The sequence below is a fragment of the Castanea sativa genome, chromosome 11, assembly GCF_040712315.1.
Source record: "Castanea sativa cultivar Marrone di Chiusa Pesio chromosome 11, ASM4071231v1".
In the NCBI taxonomy this organism is placed as follows: Eukaryota; Viridiplantae; Streptophyta; class Magnoliopsida; order Fagales; family Fagaceae; genus Castanea; species Castanea sativa.
In genome coordinates, this window is record NC_134023.1 from 7,659,487 (window position 1) to 7,678,644 (window position 19,158).

General features: G+C 37.1%; 2 protein-coding genes across 2 annotated transcripts; both read right to left on the reverse strand.

Moving 5' to 3' along the window:
• Positions 1 to 16,905: 16,905 nt before the first annotated feature.
• On the reverse strand, positions 16,906 to 17,316 carry LOC142615979 (uncharacterized). Its single transcript, XM_075788875.1, has one exon. The coding sequence runs from the start codon at positions 17,314 to 17,316 to the stop codon at positions 16,906 to 16,908; it is 411 nt and encodes a 136-aa protein (XP_075644990.1).
• Positions 17,317 to 17,324: 8 nt separating this feature from the next.
• Positions 17,325 to 18,886, reverse strand: LOC142615980 (uncharacterized). The gene is made up of 2 exons (XM_075788877.1): positions 17,945 to 18,886; positions 17,325 to 17,603 (listed from the first exon to the last, which is right to left on the reverse strand). The coding sequence occupies exons 1-2, from the start codon at positions 18,884 to 18,886 to the stop codon at positions 17,325 to 17,327; spliced, it is 1,221 nt and encodes a 406-aa protein (XP_075644992.1).
• Between the last annotated feature and the right edge of the window lie 272 nt (positions 18,887 to 19,158).

The following is a 19,158-nucleotide window of genomic DNA, read 5'->3' on the forward strand; positions in this document are numbered from 1 at the left end:
AGCCAGAACTCCAAGGAATTGGGGGAGGGGGGAATTTGAACAAAAAATTTTTCATAAAATTTTAAATTAGCATCTATTTAGTACAAAAGAAAATGCATAAAATAATTATTTTATTGGTGGTGTATCAAATTATAAAAATTATATAGTAAAACTTGTATTATCAACGTCAATCAATCATTTAATTATTCTTTAAAAATAACACTGTGCTTTATCAACGCTCTACAAATTCATGTTATAAAAAAAAAAAACTCACTGCTCAATACTCACCACATAGACTATCTCATTACAATGCACAATAAATTGGTAACAGTAGCAGAAGAATACAAGCCTTTTGACTTTTGACTAAATTCGTGGTTATGATTTTTTCTTTATTAAAAAAATCAGAATCCATAAGTTGTCTGGCTATCCCAAAAACATAATTAGAAATTTAAAATAGTGCTACAGCAAGATAAACATTGAACAGAGTTGGAGAAACAAAACTGAGAGAGAGAGAGACCAAAGTCTGAGGCATACCGAACTATGTGGCAGCATCGAATTATTGTTGCGTGAAGTGGGTTAGATGATGCGTCGCAGCAGCGATGCCTTTGGAAGAATGTTTTGGTGTGGTGCTTGGTGGGTTCCCCCCCCTCCTCTAAAATCACTACATCTATGATCTATCATCTAGTTTGATAAAATGGTTTTTTTCTTGTAAATTTTGAAAGGCTTAAGGATGGGCTTGGTGGTTTATTTTTGTTGGAGTATTTGGGTTAAATTTTAAATATTTGTTGTAGTGCTTGGGCTAAATTTTATTTCATTGCATGGCCAAGAATTATGTTCAGGGTAAGGAAAAATTTTGTTGGGTCAGGGGTGGGGGGGGGGGGGGGGGCAGGAAGAATTTTGTGGGACCAAATCTTAATTTTTATAAATTTAAACATAGTATAATTTTTTTTTTCAAAATTTGGAGGGGTCCATGCCCCCTTGTCCAATAATAGCTCCGTCCCTGCATGCGATTGCACAACAGATTCTCAACTTCCTGAAATTTCATGTTATTTAAATATTAGAACTGGTTGCAATTCTGTACTTACCACCACAATTCATAGATTGGCAAAGTAAACTAACAAAGGTAATTTAAACGAGTAAAAAAAACCTTATAGAGAGCCTGGTTTTACTTGATCACGAATAAATGTCATCTAAATATCAGAAGATTAGTCGGTGTCAAGAGAAATCGATATTGAATCAATGAAGCAATCATTACGTACTTTTCTGCTGGAAATAATCTGTGGATTCATATGAATAGTAAAATAAACTTTTGGAATTAGGTCTCAAGTTTAGTTATTACAGTTGTTAATAATGAATCTATTGCATAAGCCTTGGTCACAGTTTCACAATTTTTAATAATGAATCGATTACATATTTCATAGTTTTTAAGAGATTTCTTTATGATTTGTATAGTACACGTGAATCAGTACCCCTGTATACACACAGTGAAATATGCATGCTTTTAAGCATAAAGTATTAATATTGCTTGAAAGTTACTGTTGTACAAAAACAGAAATAAGCTATTGTTATCTTCAACCACTACTACTCATATCAAGAGAAGCATAACATGAACCACCTTGCAGTAATTCAATTGTGACAAGGCAACTAATTTTAGCCGAAGTTGGGTTGGGTGAATGATAAAAATTTCACATATTGAGCTGTCCCATTTAGGGATGGGACTTCATGCTCTTGCTCACCTTCAACCAGCCTAGTTTTCCTGAGTTGCAAGCTCTTAAATTTTGAGCTTGTCATAATCGCAGTCTGCGTATATTTCTATACATCTGAACAGCCCAGGTTGCCAATTTTGCAACCTCTATTTTCAGCTTGCATCTCAAAATTTTGCAACCTATTGCCAAAGCTTGGACAAGAGAAATATGTTTTTGATATCTTCTCATAAGTTGTTTTTATCATCTATTTGCCCAATGATTCTTGTTTTTATTTTATGTATATAACTATATTTAGGATTCTATTCGAACTTAGTAGGGGGCATTCATCCTTCAGCATTTAAATTTGACTCATGATCAGAAATGGTTACACTTCCTTTTACTATTGTTTCAAAGTTCTAAAAAGATTCTCATTGCACCTTCAAGAATTGCGCACAACATGCAAAACACATATATGAAAATCCATATATTACAAATTAAGGGCTGCAAGTGACCCCATGTGCTTTATTACAAAGTCCATTTCCTCACTAACATTAATTTCATTTCCCAACATTTAAATCAGTAAAGGAGCTGCAAGGAAAAGTGAGAGACTCCAAAGAAACACAAATCAACGCCGAGTAGTAATAAAGTATTACCAACAGCTTAACAGAGGATAACAAATACAACAACCAGGTGAAATGCTAGTCTTTTTTGAGATTCTAAAAGAGATTCCTATCGGGACAACACAAAAGCCACGGTCTCAAATGGGATCAACCATAAATCCTCAACATACTAATATACCATAACTCTCGTATTTGTTAGTTAATTAATGAAACATTACCATTTAGCAGCTTTACCAGCTATAGAAACAAGCAAAGAGAATCACTACAGATCGACTATAACAAAAAATATAATTTATATATTGGATACTTAAACATTAAAAGAAATCAAAATTTTCTTTCAATAATTCCTTTTCTTGTTGAGTTTTCCCAACAACCAAACAAAGCATTAGCAGACACCATACATTAATTTATTAATATGACAAATATCGAATTTATTGTTGATAAATAAAGATTGGGGTGATAGAGGAAATTGAAGATTGGGGTACCTTCTAATTCTCAAACAAAGAATGGGGTACCTTCTAATTCAAAATTGAAGATGCAGATACCAATTTCTTACTCAATTTCGTCAACATCGAGATCGGCTTGAAAAGGACCAAATTAAGTACCTTGGAGACAACTTCCAACATGGGGTTGATCCAATGTTTTCTAACAACTAGAGTCTTTGACTCTACCAAACCAAATATCAATGGAGTGCTTGACTCCACCCAATTCGAATTTTAGAGTCCTTGACTCTACCAAATTTTAATAGAGTCTTTTGATTCTACCTTAAAAATTAATTCAATAGAGTCCTTGATTGAACCAATTTAAATATTAGAGTCTTTGACTCTACCAAATTTTAACAGAATCCTTGACTCCACCATTTAAACAATTTTGAGTTCTTGACTCCACCAATTTAAAATGATATGCTACAATGGAGTTCTTGACCCCCAGAATTAGTTTAAATAGAGTGGGATTTCTAATATTTGAAACATGTTCATAAAAATAAAATTGCTTCAAAAGAGTTTTCTTTCCCTTAATTAAATTTGGGAACCTCAATTAAAATATCATTGTTTATCAAAATTCCTACAAAAAGCAAATGAAAAAAAGGGAAATTTTCTTGGACATTCAACTTCTCAAAAAGAGAATCCTTGGTTCAATTTCCATTAAAACATAGTCCTTGACTTACCCTTGAGATTAAATCAATTATCTCACATAAAATAAAATTAAGTCAATGCTTAATTAAACACCGAGTATTTGACTTAAATGTAGGACATTTGAATTGGACAAAATCATATGAGGATTTTAAATCTAAAATCTCAAAATTAAGAACTACGAATTGACTTGATCCCCCCCAAGGGTACACAGACAACCTAAATAAATTAGTAGGTGCAGCCATAAATAAATAAAAACACATATCTTCTCGAGCATAAAATAAATAAAAACTTATGAATAAAGACGACTTGGTTAGAATCAAAGGGTCTTCCCTTGAAACAAGGAATTGTAATTAAGATATATATTATCTTGAATGAGCATTACACACATCAATAAAACCCATACGCCAAAAGGCATATGGATGAAATTATGTTTGATGAATTTTACTAAATAACAATTTTTTTAAACATAATTTGACAATGTTAGTTAAACATAATTTAAAATTTTTTGTTAAACATGAGTTAACAATTTTCGTCAACAAGCTAGAACAGAAATATCATGTTTGAGCTACATGAACCACTGTGGAGCCCTACAAATTCCTTATCTATTTGGAAAAAGCGAAGGTTTTTACTTGATGAATCATTTCTCCTATTTCTGGGTTGCAATGTTGTTCTTAGCATTTCCTTGGATGGAGAATTGATAGTGTCTACGCTTGTTGCAATCACCTATTATGACCAATTCGGCATTAGTGAGCAGCGTACCATTTGAGCTGTTATTTTCTAGATTTCGTATTTCCTTTAAAAAGAACAAATTGATAGTCGTAGGTTCTGATACCATTGGGTTTTTTTAACGATTTAGTCTTTTCATTAGAAAAGATGTATGTCTTAGGTTGCATATCAACCTGCACAAGCATTGAAAATATCTTCAACGGCACTTGTTTGGGGTCAGGTGTTGAGAGAGACGCATCTTACGTGATTTAAGGAAATATTGATTTGATTCTTTTTAGCTCTGATAATCATTACTACGTTTATTAGTTCAACATTATATCTTCAAAGTTTGTGTAATTCTGCGACTATTCTACACACACACACACACATATATATATATATATATATATATATATATATATATATATATATGTTTTTTTCAAAGAGTAACATGATTTAACATAATGTTACTTTCATACATTTAATAAAGTATTTACATCACTTGTATATAGCATTATAAAATTTAAAGGATTCTTAACTCCTAACCATGAAATCCACAGTTATGATTTCTTTTAATACAAATATATATATATATATATATATATATATATATATATATATATATATATATATATATATATATATTGTCCGTATTTCTAATTTTCTTATACCATTAAAAAATAAATAAAGAAGGTTCTTACTAAAAATATTTATAAACTTTATTATTTTATATATATTATAGATGTTTATGTTGGTGATAATTATTGCACCGATAAACTTCACATCAATATATCTACTCTTATAGGGAAAACTGATTGAGTTCCATAACTCATTACATGTTTTAACTCATCATCTTCATAATAACATAAGCAAAGTGAATTAGTTTTGCAGATGTTTTAATATTTGGATACAATAGTTCAAAACAAATATTTCATTGAAAACTATTTCATGTTATTCATGGAAGAAACTTAAATTTTTTCCATGCAATCTCTTTGTGATTCCTACAGAGGGAGACAATGGTGGGAAATGTATAAACATATGCATAAAAATATTTATTAATATGTTTATATTGGTGATATAACATTTGCATAAAGCATAATTTTAAATGTATTTTATATTAACTCATTCTCAAAAAAAAAAAATATATATAAACATATCATAACACTAGCTTATAATCATGTGCATATACACGGTACATTTAAGAATAACCATAATTACTAGCAAGTAATGGACTGTATACATTTATAGTATTACATTAAAGACTAATAATTTGAATTTTTTATATAAATATTTTCTAGGATTACATGCTTGTAGATATAATTGATATAAAAAATTAAAGAATAATTTAAAGGACATATAACGAGAAATTGGATTGCATTTAATTATCTAAAGTCTAGGACTCGAACCTCTATCTACCCCTTGTCTTAGCTTCAAGTTTTTTGATTCCCTTGGTTCATTCGCTTGGTTAATTAGATTGAATATTCTCTCCACTTCTACTTGAGTATAATACTAGCTTATAACCAATGCATACACATTGATGTATTTAAAATAATAAAGATTATTGGATTTATATGTAAATTCCTAGCTAAGCTTAATTCTGTTGGTGATCATTTTTCGATTTGCGAGGATATAGTTTGGTAGAGTATGCAAATTATTAATTCTTGACGACTTATAAAAAATGTTCATTCTTGATAGTTTTGTTTTAGAAAAAAAAAAAAATCTTACTTAACTTAATTTTTTTTTTATTGTGATGCAATAAATGTATTTCAGCTTTACATATTTCAAATAAGATATGAATAACCAATTTTTAAGATCATGACTAAATTTCACCTTAAAATTTTTGTTTGAACTAATTATAATTTTTTAAAGACAAAGTTTGACTATAACTTCCTTTTAAAAAATTAATATTACTATATATTTTGGAAATTGTAATCCAATTATGCCAAATTAATATCATAATACAACTATTGCAGAAATGACTTTAATTGGTGACATGAATGGAACAGTTAATTTGAATTATTAAATTTAATCCCACTACAGTATAAAAGTAACAAAGTGGACCTACTGACTAAGGAAATAATAGCATAGAGGTTATTCTCTCGAATATTATTACTACCGGATTCATCTACCACTTTTAACTCCTATGAAATACAAATTCAAATTTGATTCAAATTTGAAATCTACCTAACCAATTGCACTGTACATATGCACACTAGAAACCACTTTTCAATTATGAATGAAAGTTCCCAAACAAATCCATCCATGATGACCATGAAACATTTCAATGAATTTATTTTCCACAACGTAAATAAGCATACCTACTTATCATTTGGTGTTCAAGTAATAACCTAGGAATATTTTCAATCATACAGTACAACAAAAAAGGCATCGAATGAGGTAAATAACATAATGAAATAGATAAATAGTATGAAAAGGAAGCACTAAAAAAGAATACAATACTTACTAAAGCCTACCATATTATAGAATTTTCTCATGTGATTGGATGACAGATTCTCAACTTATCATCTCAACTTGCTGAAATTCCATGGTATTTAAATATCGGAATTGGTTCCGATTCTGTACTTATCACCCCAATTCATAGATTGGCTAAGTAGACTAACAAATGTAATTTAAACCAAAAAAAAAAAACCCTTATAGAAAGCCTGGTTTTTTTTACTTGATCAAGAATAAATTTCATCAAAATATCAGAAGATTAGTTAGTATCAAAAGGCAATTCATATTAAATCAATGAAGTATATGATGCTCCTTTTATGTTTTCTTTTGCCCTTTCTTATTGTAATATTGAATCAATGAAGCAATATAACGTGCTTTTCCGCTGGAAAGAATCTGTGGATTCATATGAATAGTAAAATAAACTTTTGGAATTACGTCTCAAGTTTAATTATTACAGTTTTTAATAATGGATCGATTGCATAAGCCTTGTTCACAATTTTTAATCATGAATCGATCACATATTTCACGGTTTTTATGAGATTTTTTTATGATTTGTATAGTACACGTGAGTCAGTACACTTGTATATACACAGTGATATATGCATGCTTTTAAGCATAAGGTATGCCAATCTTGCTTGAAAGTAGACTGTTGTACAAAAACAGAAATAAGCTATTGATATCTCCAACCACTACTTTGATTTTAATTTTTTTTAAATATTATATATATATATATATATATATATATATATATATATATATATATATATATATATGTAAGGATACAATTTGCACCCAAACTCAAAAAAGAAGAAGATTGGAATAGGCCCAAAAAGCCCAATATAATGAATTTGTAGAGAGTGTGCTTGAAATCTAGGTTCAAGTGATTTTAAATAACAAAGATAATCGGCTAGATTGCAACATCATACAGATGAGATAGTTTATATAACAAAAATTGTCCTCGGACTCAAGCCGAGGAGGCTAGATCCTATATTTCTCTTTCTTAAAGACAGGTAACAAATATTGATCTTAACATCTACAGTGTTTTCTCTCTCCTATTTTCGACCCCCCCTTTTGCTAAATGTCATCTCCTCCTTTTATATCATCTTTCTTTCTCTCTCCATCCTCCACGTATGGATTAGATTATTGGTTTGGATACTTGTTCCATCAGCCCATCCATGAAGTCTTTGAAGGTAGCTATAAGGCTGAACCTTGATGCTCAAGCATCACTTTCCCATTAATGCGGCTAGAGGTTTAGCTGTAGAGTATTTAATGTGGCGGTAGCAACTTTAGCTTAGATATTTCATAGCCCTTTTTCCTATTTTATACACTCACCATGCATATTCTTACTTACAGGTTCTCTTAGAACATCACTTTCGGACGTTGGGCAACCTTTTTCTACCTCAGCTTTATCCAGCCGAGGACGAACTCGTCCTCAGACCACCTTTCGAGATGACCTTGATCAGCCTTTGCTTCTTTAGTGTCCTCGGATTGGACCTTTAGCCTAATACATACTCCTGGGCCCATTGGCCCTACAATAGTCCCTTGAGATTCTTATTTTCTGCCATCTCGGGAGGAAAAGAGGATCTCAATATCTGACACTATTACTTTGTATTCGTCATACATCGTCCCTGACAGTGAAAGAGTCCCTTGAATTGCACATTACACGTTCCTAAAGTTTCGACACGCAAGGCGCTCCTTCATTAAATTTCTACGGCTTTTTGTCCCTCACGTTCCACGATACGATGCAAATCCAACGACTGAGGATTTTGCAGGAACACAGGCGAGAATTTTCCCGCTTGCAAACCCTCTTTGATATAAATATCCTCCAATCAAATCACCTTTCTCACTTTAACATTCATACAATGAACCTGCAAACTCTCTCAGTCTACACGTGCCCTCACAATTACCAAGAGTTAATCCGCGGTGGTTTTTCTTCTTAGTGTAAGTCTTCATAAACTTCTCCACTCATTATCTTTTTGCATACTTTTCTCTTTTCTGTGTCCCTTTCTCCTCGGCTCACTTACCCCTTTCTCTATTTCTCAATACCTTCAACCCTCTCCTAAAAATGGGTAGATTTGCATCCTTAGTAGATTTCGAGGAAAAAATAGAACAGTTTAAGACTTTATATAGGATTCCACCGGGGGTATCCGTTAAGTATTGTAAGGAAAGGGAATGGCATGAGAAAAGGTGAGAGGGAGAAGTAGTAATTTTGATGATCGCTTTTTTAGAGGGAGGGATGAAAATCCCGATATGGATGGTCACTAGGGATTACCTTAGGGCCTATAGATTAGCTCCTACCCAGTGCGCCCCAAAATATGTTTAGGATTTTAGGTTTTGTAGATGCACTCAGTTAAAAGATGGGTTTGGGGCTCACCTATCACGACTTTAACTGGATTTACAATCTCTACCACCTAAAGGGCCAGAGATATTACTTAAAATCTAGGTATCTTGAGGTTAGACTGATTCAGTGCCTTCCTGAATCTAACAAGGGTTTGAAAAAAGACTTTCTGATCATATCGGGGGAATGACACTATGGCCTCCCCTGTTCAACAAGGGAAGGGGAACCAAGTGAGGCTCTAGGTTTAGATGAACCACTTATAATCACCCTCTCTTCCTTTTCTTTAATTTGGGTCTATATAGAAATTTCCTTTTAATTGAATCTTATTTTTCTTGGTGATTTTGTAGATAGAGGTGCTGCTATCCCCCACTCCGGCCTTGTTAACCAAGTGAAATTAGACAAAATATTGAAGACAGAAGTATTCGTACACATCGATAATCAACTCTGAGCAGCACATTTGATCCTCTGTAACAATCTCATCTCCAAATCCTTCCAAGTACCGAAATGCGTGATTAGAGTAAAAGACCCACGTCTACATTGGATAAGTGTTGCTGCTGAAGGTTTCCTTCTTCCTGAGGGTGCTCCATTCCTCAAGGCACCCTCGTCACACAACCCATACCTGATGGTATCCCCCTAATTCCTTTTCCATCCCAACACATGGCCGGTGAGGTGACCTCCTCCCAGCCCCACATCAAGGAAGAGGAGGAAATTGTCAAAGTTTCAGATTCTGAGACGAATTTGAGGTTTTCAACCAACCTACTTCCTCGGGAAGCCCATCTGGTGACCTCGGCATTTCGTCTTCAGAACCAACCAGCCATCCACAAGAAGAAACTATCAACTTAGGTACAATGGGAATCCAACGCAAGACCAGACAAAGCCTTAAAGATATAATGTAATCCTAGGTGGGGAGTCAAGAGCCTGGGAAGACTGCTCAGACTAAACTCCCTTCTCCTAAGGAAAAATTGCCAGAGAAAACATCCCAGCCTAAACTCCCTTCTTTTCCACCCTTTCAAACCCAACGCACTGACCAGGCTGATCATAAAAGAAAAAAGGACCAGTCTATGGGGAAAGATGTGGTTGAGGGGGGGGGGGGGAGAGCCTCCTTCCCAGAGACGTGGAGCCTCAAAAGGGAGTTAAGCAGGCTCGCACAACACAGTCGAGGCTAGAAAAAAGGGCTGAAGTTCAGGCCCCTGTGTCCGCCCCAATTTGGGCCCTTGTAATGATCCTGGACAATTATGAGGTCACTACTGATGCCTCTATTAGAGCATTAGCATCGATTTTTTCCAATTCTATCATATTTTACTATCTAAAAAACTACTTTATTAATTATACCACACTATTTTACAATACACCTAACATCCAAAAACTCTATTTTTTTCCCATTTTATTTGAATAGTCTTTTTTAATCCTTTCTTTACTATTTCTCTTTTTCTCCTCCTTTTCCTTTCTTTCTCCCTCAACCTCTAGCACCGGCCTCATCCTCTAGCAAACCCATACCCAACAAACAACAAGCAAATCACAACAAAAAATCACCCAAATCAAACAAGTACCAAAAATCCACCTGCCACCCCAGCAAAATCACAAAAAATCTAAAAATCCATACCAAAATCACAACAAAAAATCACCACCAGCCTAGCAAATCACAACAATCCCAAAACAAAAATTTGAAGAAAAACCCACCATAAAAAATCCATGCCGAACTCCCACCGGACCCCAACAAACCACCAACCCAAAACTCCGATCTCCATAGAACCCAAAATCCAGAATCAAAATCACTTGCCGATCTTCGATCCAAATCAAAATCAAAACCAGAAACCCACCACTGACCCATGCCACCGCTGCCGCCCTGCACCACCTGACCCACGGCCACATCAGTCACAAACCCACCACCGCCAAAAACCTACACAACACTCCGATCTCCTTTGCTGCCGTTGTGGCCTCCGACGATGCTTACATGGTTCCACACCACCATCAATTCTCGTAGTACTATCAAAACCCCAACTGGGTATCTAGTGGTGACCCAGCAGAGGCTGTTGGCTTTGCCATCGACTTCGGGTGGCAGTAGGGGACATAGTAGGGACGAGCAAGATGATGTGTCAAACCCAAGTGGAGGGAGTGGTGGGTATGTAGGGATGGCTTCGAAGAAGAGGTTTAGGACAAAGTTCACGCAAGAGCAGAAGGAGAGATAGAGATCAAGTGTAGCGATGGAGAGATAGAGATCAAGTGTAGCGATGGAGAGACAGAGATAAGAGACCGTGGAGAGAGAAAGGACTGATATTTACAATAAAATATTAATATAACATTTACCATTGAGCTACAGTGTGATTCTATGTTTAGAATCGCACTGTAGCTCCATGGTATTTTTTTTTTGCAATTGTTCCAGAACCCAACATTCAATGGAGCTCTCTTTTGGGGCTCAATGGTATGCTACTGTGGAATTTGGCATAGAGGAGAGGTTTGGCCTCTTCAATGCTGATGCTCTTAAAGGTTCTGATTCAAGAACAACTGCCTGTGTAGCTGATGCATTAGAGCCAGCTCTTTTGCTGCCTGAAGATATGGTCGAACTGAGGTAGATGAGGAAGCAAAATGTCTTCATGACATTGAAGAAGGAGCTCGCCGTGGTAAGATTCGCATCTAACTTTTCTTCAACTTTTACTCATTTTTTTTATACTTAGTTTGTCTGAACTGACTATGCCCCTTTGTTCCTCTCAATTGTTGTGAATAGGCCGACCAATCTGCTGATAGGGTTGAGGAGATAGTTATCAGCTCACATAGAGCAATGAAAGATGAGGAGGCCAGGCGCATCAATGCCCAGAAAACCTTCAAGTTGGCGAAGAAGAAACTACAAGAGGTCACTGCCCAGCTGAATAAAGCACAAAGCGATAAAATGAGTACCGAGGCAGCTTTAAAAGTAGTTGAGAGGTAGGCCGAAACCCAACGACTACAACTTTGCCTCGCTGACAAAGATTATATTGCGGCAAAAAAGCTGATAGAAGATCTCTAGAAAAGTCTAAAGAAGTCTGAGAAGGCAAAAGAGCAAGCCAACAAAGCCAAGGAGGAAGCTGATAAAGCCAGAGAGGAAGCCAAGAAAGCAAGGGACCAAGTTGAGCAAGATGGATACGAGTAAAACCTCAGGCTACAAGTCTTGGAGGTATGTAGACATTACTGCCTCCAAGTGTGGAATGAGGCACTTACCTAGGCTGGGGTTGATGCCTCTTCTACCCTTTAGAGGACAGAAAATGTTTATTATCCTTTAGCCATCCGAGCTTCTGTTCCATCTGTCTTCGAGGTTGATGCTGCCTCCTAGGGAGCAGATGTTGGAAAGGATGGCTTAGTTGAAGCCTTTCCTTCCATTGGAACTTAGTCCGATGAAGTTAAATAGTCTGAGGCCATCGAACATCCAATTGAAATAACAAAAGGGGTGGCCCATGATGCTGCTCAACCCCTACTGCCCCTAAGGATCCTACTAAAGAGAAGGGCACTATCGAGACAATGGAAATTGTCCTAGCGACCCTTTCTATCATGACCAAGAAGGACTTAAAGGGCAAAGGACTTGCTTCTGACACCACGGCTCCTAACCGGCCTTCAAAGACTTCCAAGGGAATTCTTGTGATGAAGACAAAGCCGTGATTAGTCCTTGTTTGTTCTTCTTTTTGAAAAATGTAATTGACTATGCTTTATGTAAATTGTCTCTTCAAAAGACTTGAAATTAATGAAAATTCCAAATTCTTTCTTTTATGTGTATGACGCTCGTATCTTTTCTTTGTATAACTTCTACTTTACTTAATGCCTAATTCGTAAGACAATGACATATGCCTAGCTTTGTCATCTGCATAAGTGATAATTCCTTTCTAATGAATCAAAAGTTAGTTAGTCAATGAAACCTAACAAAACACCTTTATAACTGCAAAGTTTATATACCACAGCGGAACAATTATTCACATCATTTCCAATATAACTTAATGATCTTAAGGAAGTAATCAAACATGGACCAGGCAACAAATATGTTTGATATACTTACAAATGCTTTAAGTGATGCTCATGAACTCTCATCTGTTCATCACAGTTTTGAGAGCCCCCAAGATATGCAATTAGAATGGCGAAACACTGCTAAAATCAACCTTAGGTATTAGTTGACTCAAAAATGGATGGTCCGAGGAGCTAGAGGGTTCTATTTGACACTTAGGAAGAATAACTTACAGTGTTAATTTATCCAAAGTAGATGGTCTGAGGAACCATACATAACTAAGGTTCTATTTAACACTTAGAAAAATGTTGTGAAATATCAATTTACCCAAGGTACGTGGTCCGAGGAGCCATGTATGACCAAGGTTCAGTTGGATACTTAGAAAAATGACTTGAAGTGTTAATCTACCCAAAGTAGATGGTCCGAGGACCAGACATAACTAAGGTCCGTTCAACACTTAGTAAAATATCAATTTATTCAAGGTATGTGGTCCGAGGAGCCAGGTATGACCAAGGTTCAATTTGATACTTTGAAAAATGACCTGAAGTGTTAATTTACCCAAATTAGATGGTCCAAGAACTAGACATAACTAAGGTTCTGTTCAACACTTAGTAAAATATCAATTTATCCAAGGTATGTGGTCCGAGGAGTCAGGCATGACCAATGTTCAATTTGATACTTAGAAAAATGATAATCAACGTAACACATAATGCCAAAAGCGCCTTTCATTAATAATAATACCTTTGTAGGTTATTTACATTCTAGGGACGTGGTACAATTTTTTCATCTAGGTCCTTAAGATAATATGCCCCTATCCCAGTTACCAAGGTGATGCGATATGATTCTTTCCAGTTGGGTCTTAATTTTCTCCATGCTGGGTTTTTCGCAGTTCCCAAAACCTTTCTCAATACCAAATCTCCAGGTGCAAGTGGCCTTAACTTTACATTGGAATCGTACCCCTGTTTGAGCTTGTGCTGATAATAAGCTAGCTAAACCATGGTGTTTTCTCGTCGTTCTTTAACTAAGTCTAAGCTTTTTTCTAATAAGCTATCATTATTGCTTGGGGTGAAAGAGCTTATCCTCAATGTTGGAAACCCAGTCTCTAGAGGGATTACAACCTCGGCTCCATAAGTCATAGAGAACGGTGTTTCTCTAATGGACCTCTGAGGTGTTGTTCGATATGTCCACAAAACATGCAACAATTCTTCCACCCACCTTCCCTTTGCATCATCTAGTTTTTTCTTGAGCCCATTAACTATAACCTTGTTGACAGTCTCGGCCTATTCATTCTTCTATGGATAAGTTGGGGTGGAATATCTATTCGTAATGCCTAGATCACAACAGTATCTTCTGAAGGCCATACTATTAAATTGCAAGCCGTTATCTGAAATAAGAGCGTGAGGAATTCCAAACCTGGTGATAATGTTTTTCTAGACAATTCTTTTTGCATCCAAATCTCTAATATTTGACAATGGCTCAGCTTCAACCCATTTAGTAAAATAATCTGTGTGAACGAGCAACCATTTCTTATTCCCTGTTGCCTTTGGAAAAGGCCCTACAATATCCAAATCCCATTAAGCAAAAGGCCAATGGCTGGACAGAGGATTAAGGACACCCATTGGTTAATGGATGTTGGGAGCAAACCTCTGACACTGGTCACACTTTTTCACATAATCTTGTACTTCTCTCTGCATATTTGGCCATCAATACCCTTATGTAAGAGCTCTATGAGATAAAGACCTTCCTCCCGTGTGACTTCCACAAATCCCTTCGTGTAACTCTTCCAGAACTAGTTTCGTTACTTCAGAATGTATACATAACAGATATGGTCCAGAAAAGAACGTTTTTATAACTTTTGGTCCTCGGATAGCCAAAACTGAAGTGCTTTTCGACATACTTTATCTGCCTCAGACTTCTCTTTAGGCAAGATATCATCCTTAAGTAATAACACTAGGTCCCACCCTGATTTGATGAATTCAGATGGTGTCACCGTTTGTCCTAGTAGGTTTACACAGGTCTTCAATAAGGATGACCCGAGGTAGGCCTTGTGTTGAGGACATCGCAAGGGTGGCTAAGGAGTCTACATGGTAATTCCTGCCCTTGGGGATCTGTACCAAAGCAAAGGATTCAAATTTTGACTGCAAATATCTCACCTGGGTTAGATACTCTTGCATTCTCGGATCTCTAGTCTCTAATTCTCCTTCCACTTGGCCCACCACCAATCGTGAATCTAATAATATTTGCACTGTTTTTCCCCCCATCTTTCGAACCATAGCCATTCCTACCAGTAAAGCTTCATACTCAGCCTCATTGTTGGTGGCCGAGAATCCCAATCTTAGGGATTTCTCAAAAGTAATTCCCTCAGGAGATACCAAAACTAGCCCTATTCCAGATCCTCTTTGGTTTGCTGCCCCGTCAACATACACCTTCCACATCAGAGGTTCCTTGAGTGAAATCATGCCAACTGATTTTTCATCCATGTCCAGCCTTTTAGCATTCTCTTCTAGTGAGGGCTCAACAAATTTAGCCACAAAATCAGCAAGGACTTGACCCTTTACAGAGGTGCGAGACATATATTTAATGTCAAAAGCTCCCAAGATGGTACCTCATTTGGCAATCCTACCCGTGTAGTTAGCACTTCAAAGTATTGATTTAAGAGAAAGTTGAGTCAAAATAACAGCTGTATGGGATTAGAAATAATGGGGAAGCTTACGCGTAGTATGCACCACTGCTAGGATAGCTTTCTCCAATGGTAAATAATGCACATCGGCCTCATGTAAGGACTTTCTCACATAATGAACTGGCCTCTGTATACCGCCATCAACCCGTATCATAACCAAACTAATGGAATGATTAGCCACAGAATGTAGGCAAATAGGACTTCATCCACCTCTGGCTGAGACATAACAGGTGGTCATGAAAGATATTCTTTAAGCTGCTGGAAGGCTAAAGCACATTGCTCGGTCCATTGAAATCCCTTCCACTTATTCAACAACTGGAAGAAAGGCCTACATCTGTTTGCAGACTGAGAAATAAATTGGTTTAGGGCAACAATCATCCCCGTCAACTTCTGAACTTCTTTAGGATTCTAGGGTGGCTGTAAGTTCTTAATTGCCCTGACCTGTGCAGGATTAACTTCAATTCCATGATGAGTTACCATGTAACCTATAAATTTACCTGATCTCACACCAAAGGAACATTTTGAAACATTAAAGCGCAGCTTATATTTTCTCAGCATCGGAAAGGTGTCATTTAGGTCTTTCACATGTATGGACGCCATTTTACTTTTCACCACCATGTCATTCACATATACCTCAATAGTTTTTCCCAATTGTGACTCGAACATCCTAGTCATCATCCATTAATAAGTAGCCTCTACGTTCTTCAAACCAAAGGGCATTACCTTGTAATGATAATTTCCTGTTGGAGTGATAAATGCTGTTTTCTCTTGATCATCCAACACCAAAGGTATCTGGTGATAACCTTGAAAATCATCCAAAAAACTCATCCGAGGATACCCAACAGTGACATCCACCAGTTGATCTATACAAGACATTGAGAAAGGATCTTTGGGACAAGTCCTGTTCAAATCTGTAAAGTCTACACATACTCTCCACTTTCCATTCTTCTTCTTCACCACCACTGTATGAGCCAACCATTCAGGATAAAAAATTTCCTTAATAGTGCCAGACTTTTTGAGCTTGATTACCTCTTCTTTGATAGCTTCAGAATGCTCCCTAGATGAACTTCGAGGTGGTTGTTTCCTCGGTACCACAACCGGATTGACGTTTAGATGATGAAAAATGAAACTCGGATCTACCCTGGGGGCTTCATGAGTATTCCATGCGAATACATTAACATTCCTATTCAAGAACATAATCAGCTCCTCCCTTTCTTGAGGAGGCAACTGAGCTCCCACTTGAAAGAATTTTTCAGGGTCATCATCTATAATAACTTCCTCTAACTTCTTACACGTGAGTTCTTCTACTGCTGCCACCATGGGCGCGGCCAGAGTTATTGATTGCTATGAGCCCCCCTCAGCAGAGGCCGAGGATTCAACTTCAGGTTGATGCAGAATTGCAGCCGCCATACACTGTCTAGCCATGGATTGACTCCCAACTAGTTTCTCGATCTGGTCTCCAGATGGAAATTTCACCTTCAAATGTAGAGTTGAGGAAACAAAACCTAGGTCATAAAGCCAAGGTCTTGCTACAATGGCTGTGTAGGGAGAATAAGCATCGACCACAATGAAATTCACTTCTACCACCTCTGACCCTGATTGCATAGGTAATCTAATTTGGCCCTTTGGTACGATAGCTTTTCCATCAAAGCTTATCAATGGTGAATCATAAGTCGTCAAGTCTTTAAGTTTTAAATTTAGCCCCTTGTATAAGTCCGAGTACATAATCTCTACACCACTACCCTGGTCTACCATCACCCTCTTCACGCCATGCCCCCTATCCTCAGCGTAACCACTAAAGCATCATCATGTGGCTGCGTAGTCCCAATCTTGTCTTCTTCTGAGAAACTCAAAGCTGGTTGGATATTCCCCTTAGCCCTTTTTGGCTCAGAATTAGAGTCCTCGGCGAGAGTTCGTGCTATAGACACCACCCAAGAAGGACGAGAACCAATCCTCCCAGAAACAGCAAAGATGATGTTGATCGTACCCAAAGGAGGCATTGAAGAAGTGTTTCCCTGATTTACCGAACCTGAATGGTCTCGCTGCCCATTAGGCCGATACAAAAACTACTTTAATCTCCATTCCTTAACCAACTACTCCAAATGATTCCATGGGTCCTACAATCCTCAGTGGTATGGCCCATTTCTCAATGATACTAGCAATGAAGATTTTTACTACGCCTTATGGGGTCCCCTGCCATCTTGTTTGGCCATTTGAAGTATGGCTCGTTCTGGATTTTTTCCAAAAGCTGATATACCAGTTTTCAAAATATCGTGTTAACCACCTAAGGAGCGGTAGGACTGGATTGCTCGGAAAAATCTCTTCGAGATCTGTTACCATTGTATTTATCCGATCTAAAATCCCTTTTCTCCTGAGGGATAACCTTCGCCTTTCCCTTACTTTGTTCCTGATCTTCCTCAACCCGTTTATACTCGTCGATACGGTCCATAAGCCGGTGTACACTCCTTATAGGCTTCTTGGTCAAAGATTTCCTTAAGTCATGCTTGACAGGTAAACTAACTTTGAATGTTCTTATCGCTACATCATCAAAATCTCCGTCGATCTCATTGAACATCTCCCAATATCGGTCAGAGTATGTTTTCAAGGTTTCCCCTTCTTGCATGGCCATGGACAGTAACGAATCTAGGGGCCGAGGAACTCTACTACATGTAATGAAGCGAGACCTACAGGCCTGGGTGAGTTCCATGAAGGAATTGATAGAATCTGCCCTTAACCCATTAAACCATCTCATCGCCACGGGTCCTAGGCTGGATGGGAAGACCTTGCACATTAAAGTCTCATTTTTGGAGTGCACTTCCATCCTCTGGTTGAAATGGCTCACAAGCTCCACAGGGTCCGTTCGACCATTATTTATGGTGAACGTTGGCTGGGTGAATCGCCAAGGAAGCTTCCCTCCTTCCACCCTACGTGTGAAGGGCGACTTGGAAATTTGGTTCAACACTTTACTCATAGCATCATTTTCCAATCCTCTACAAGATGAATTCCTACTTCTATGACCATGAAGGTTGTCCTTCTCATAGGAGAAAGACTTACTAGGGGGAGTCCTTGACCTGGGCCTGTAACTGCTATCCTTAGTGTCTTCAGAAGAAGGGTCAGAAAAAAAGGGAGTTCCCCTTCGCCTTTCATGGCGCAACTTCCTCATCAAACGGTCAATCTCTAGCTGCATGACCCTAGCATTTTCCTCGTGAGAAATTCTGCTTCCACCTCGTGAATGACTTCTACTAGTGTGGGTCGTATGCACATTACCCTCGCGATCTTTTTCCCTTTCAAGATGTAGGAAATGATCCTCATGCTGGGATCCCATAAACTTTGTATGGTGTGGACCTGAGCCTAACATAATGTTAAACGTCCTAAAACACCAGATTTTCCACAGACGGCGCCAATTGTAAGAACATAATTTGCATCTAAACCCAAAAAAATAAGATTGGGATAGGCCCAAAAAGGCCAATACAATGAATTTGTAGAGAGTGGACTTGAAATCTAGGTTCTAATGATTTTAAATAACAAAGATAATGGACTAGATTGCAACATCATATAGATGAGATAGTTTATATAACAAAAATTGTCCTCAGACTC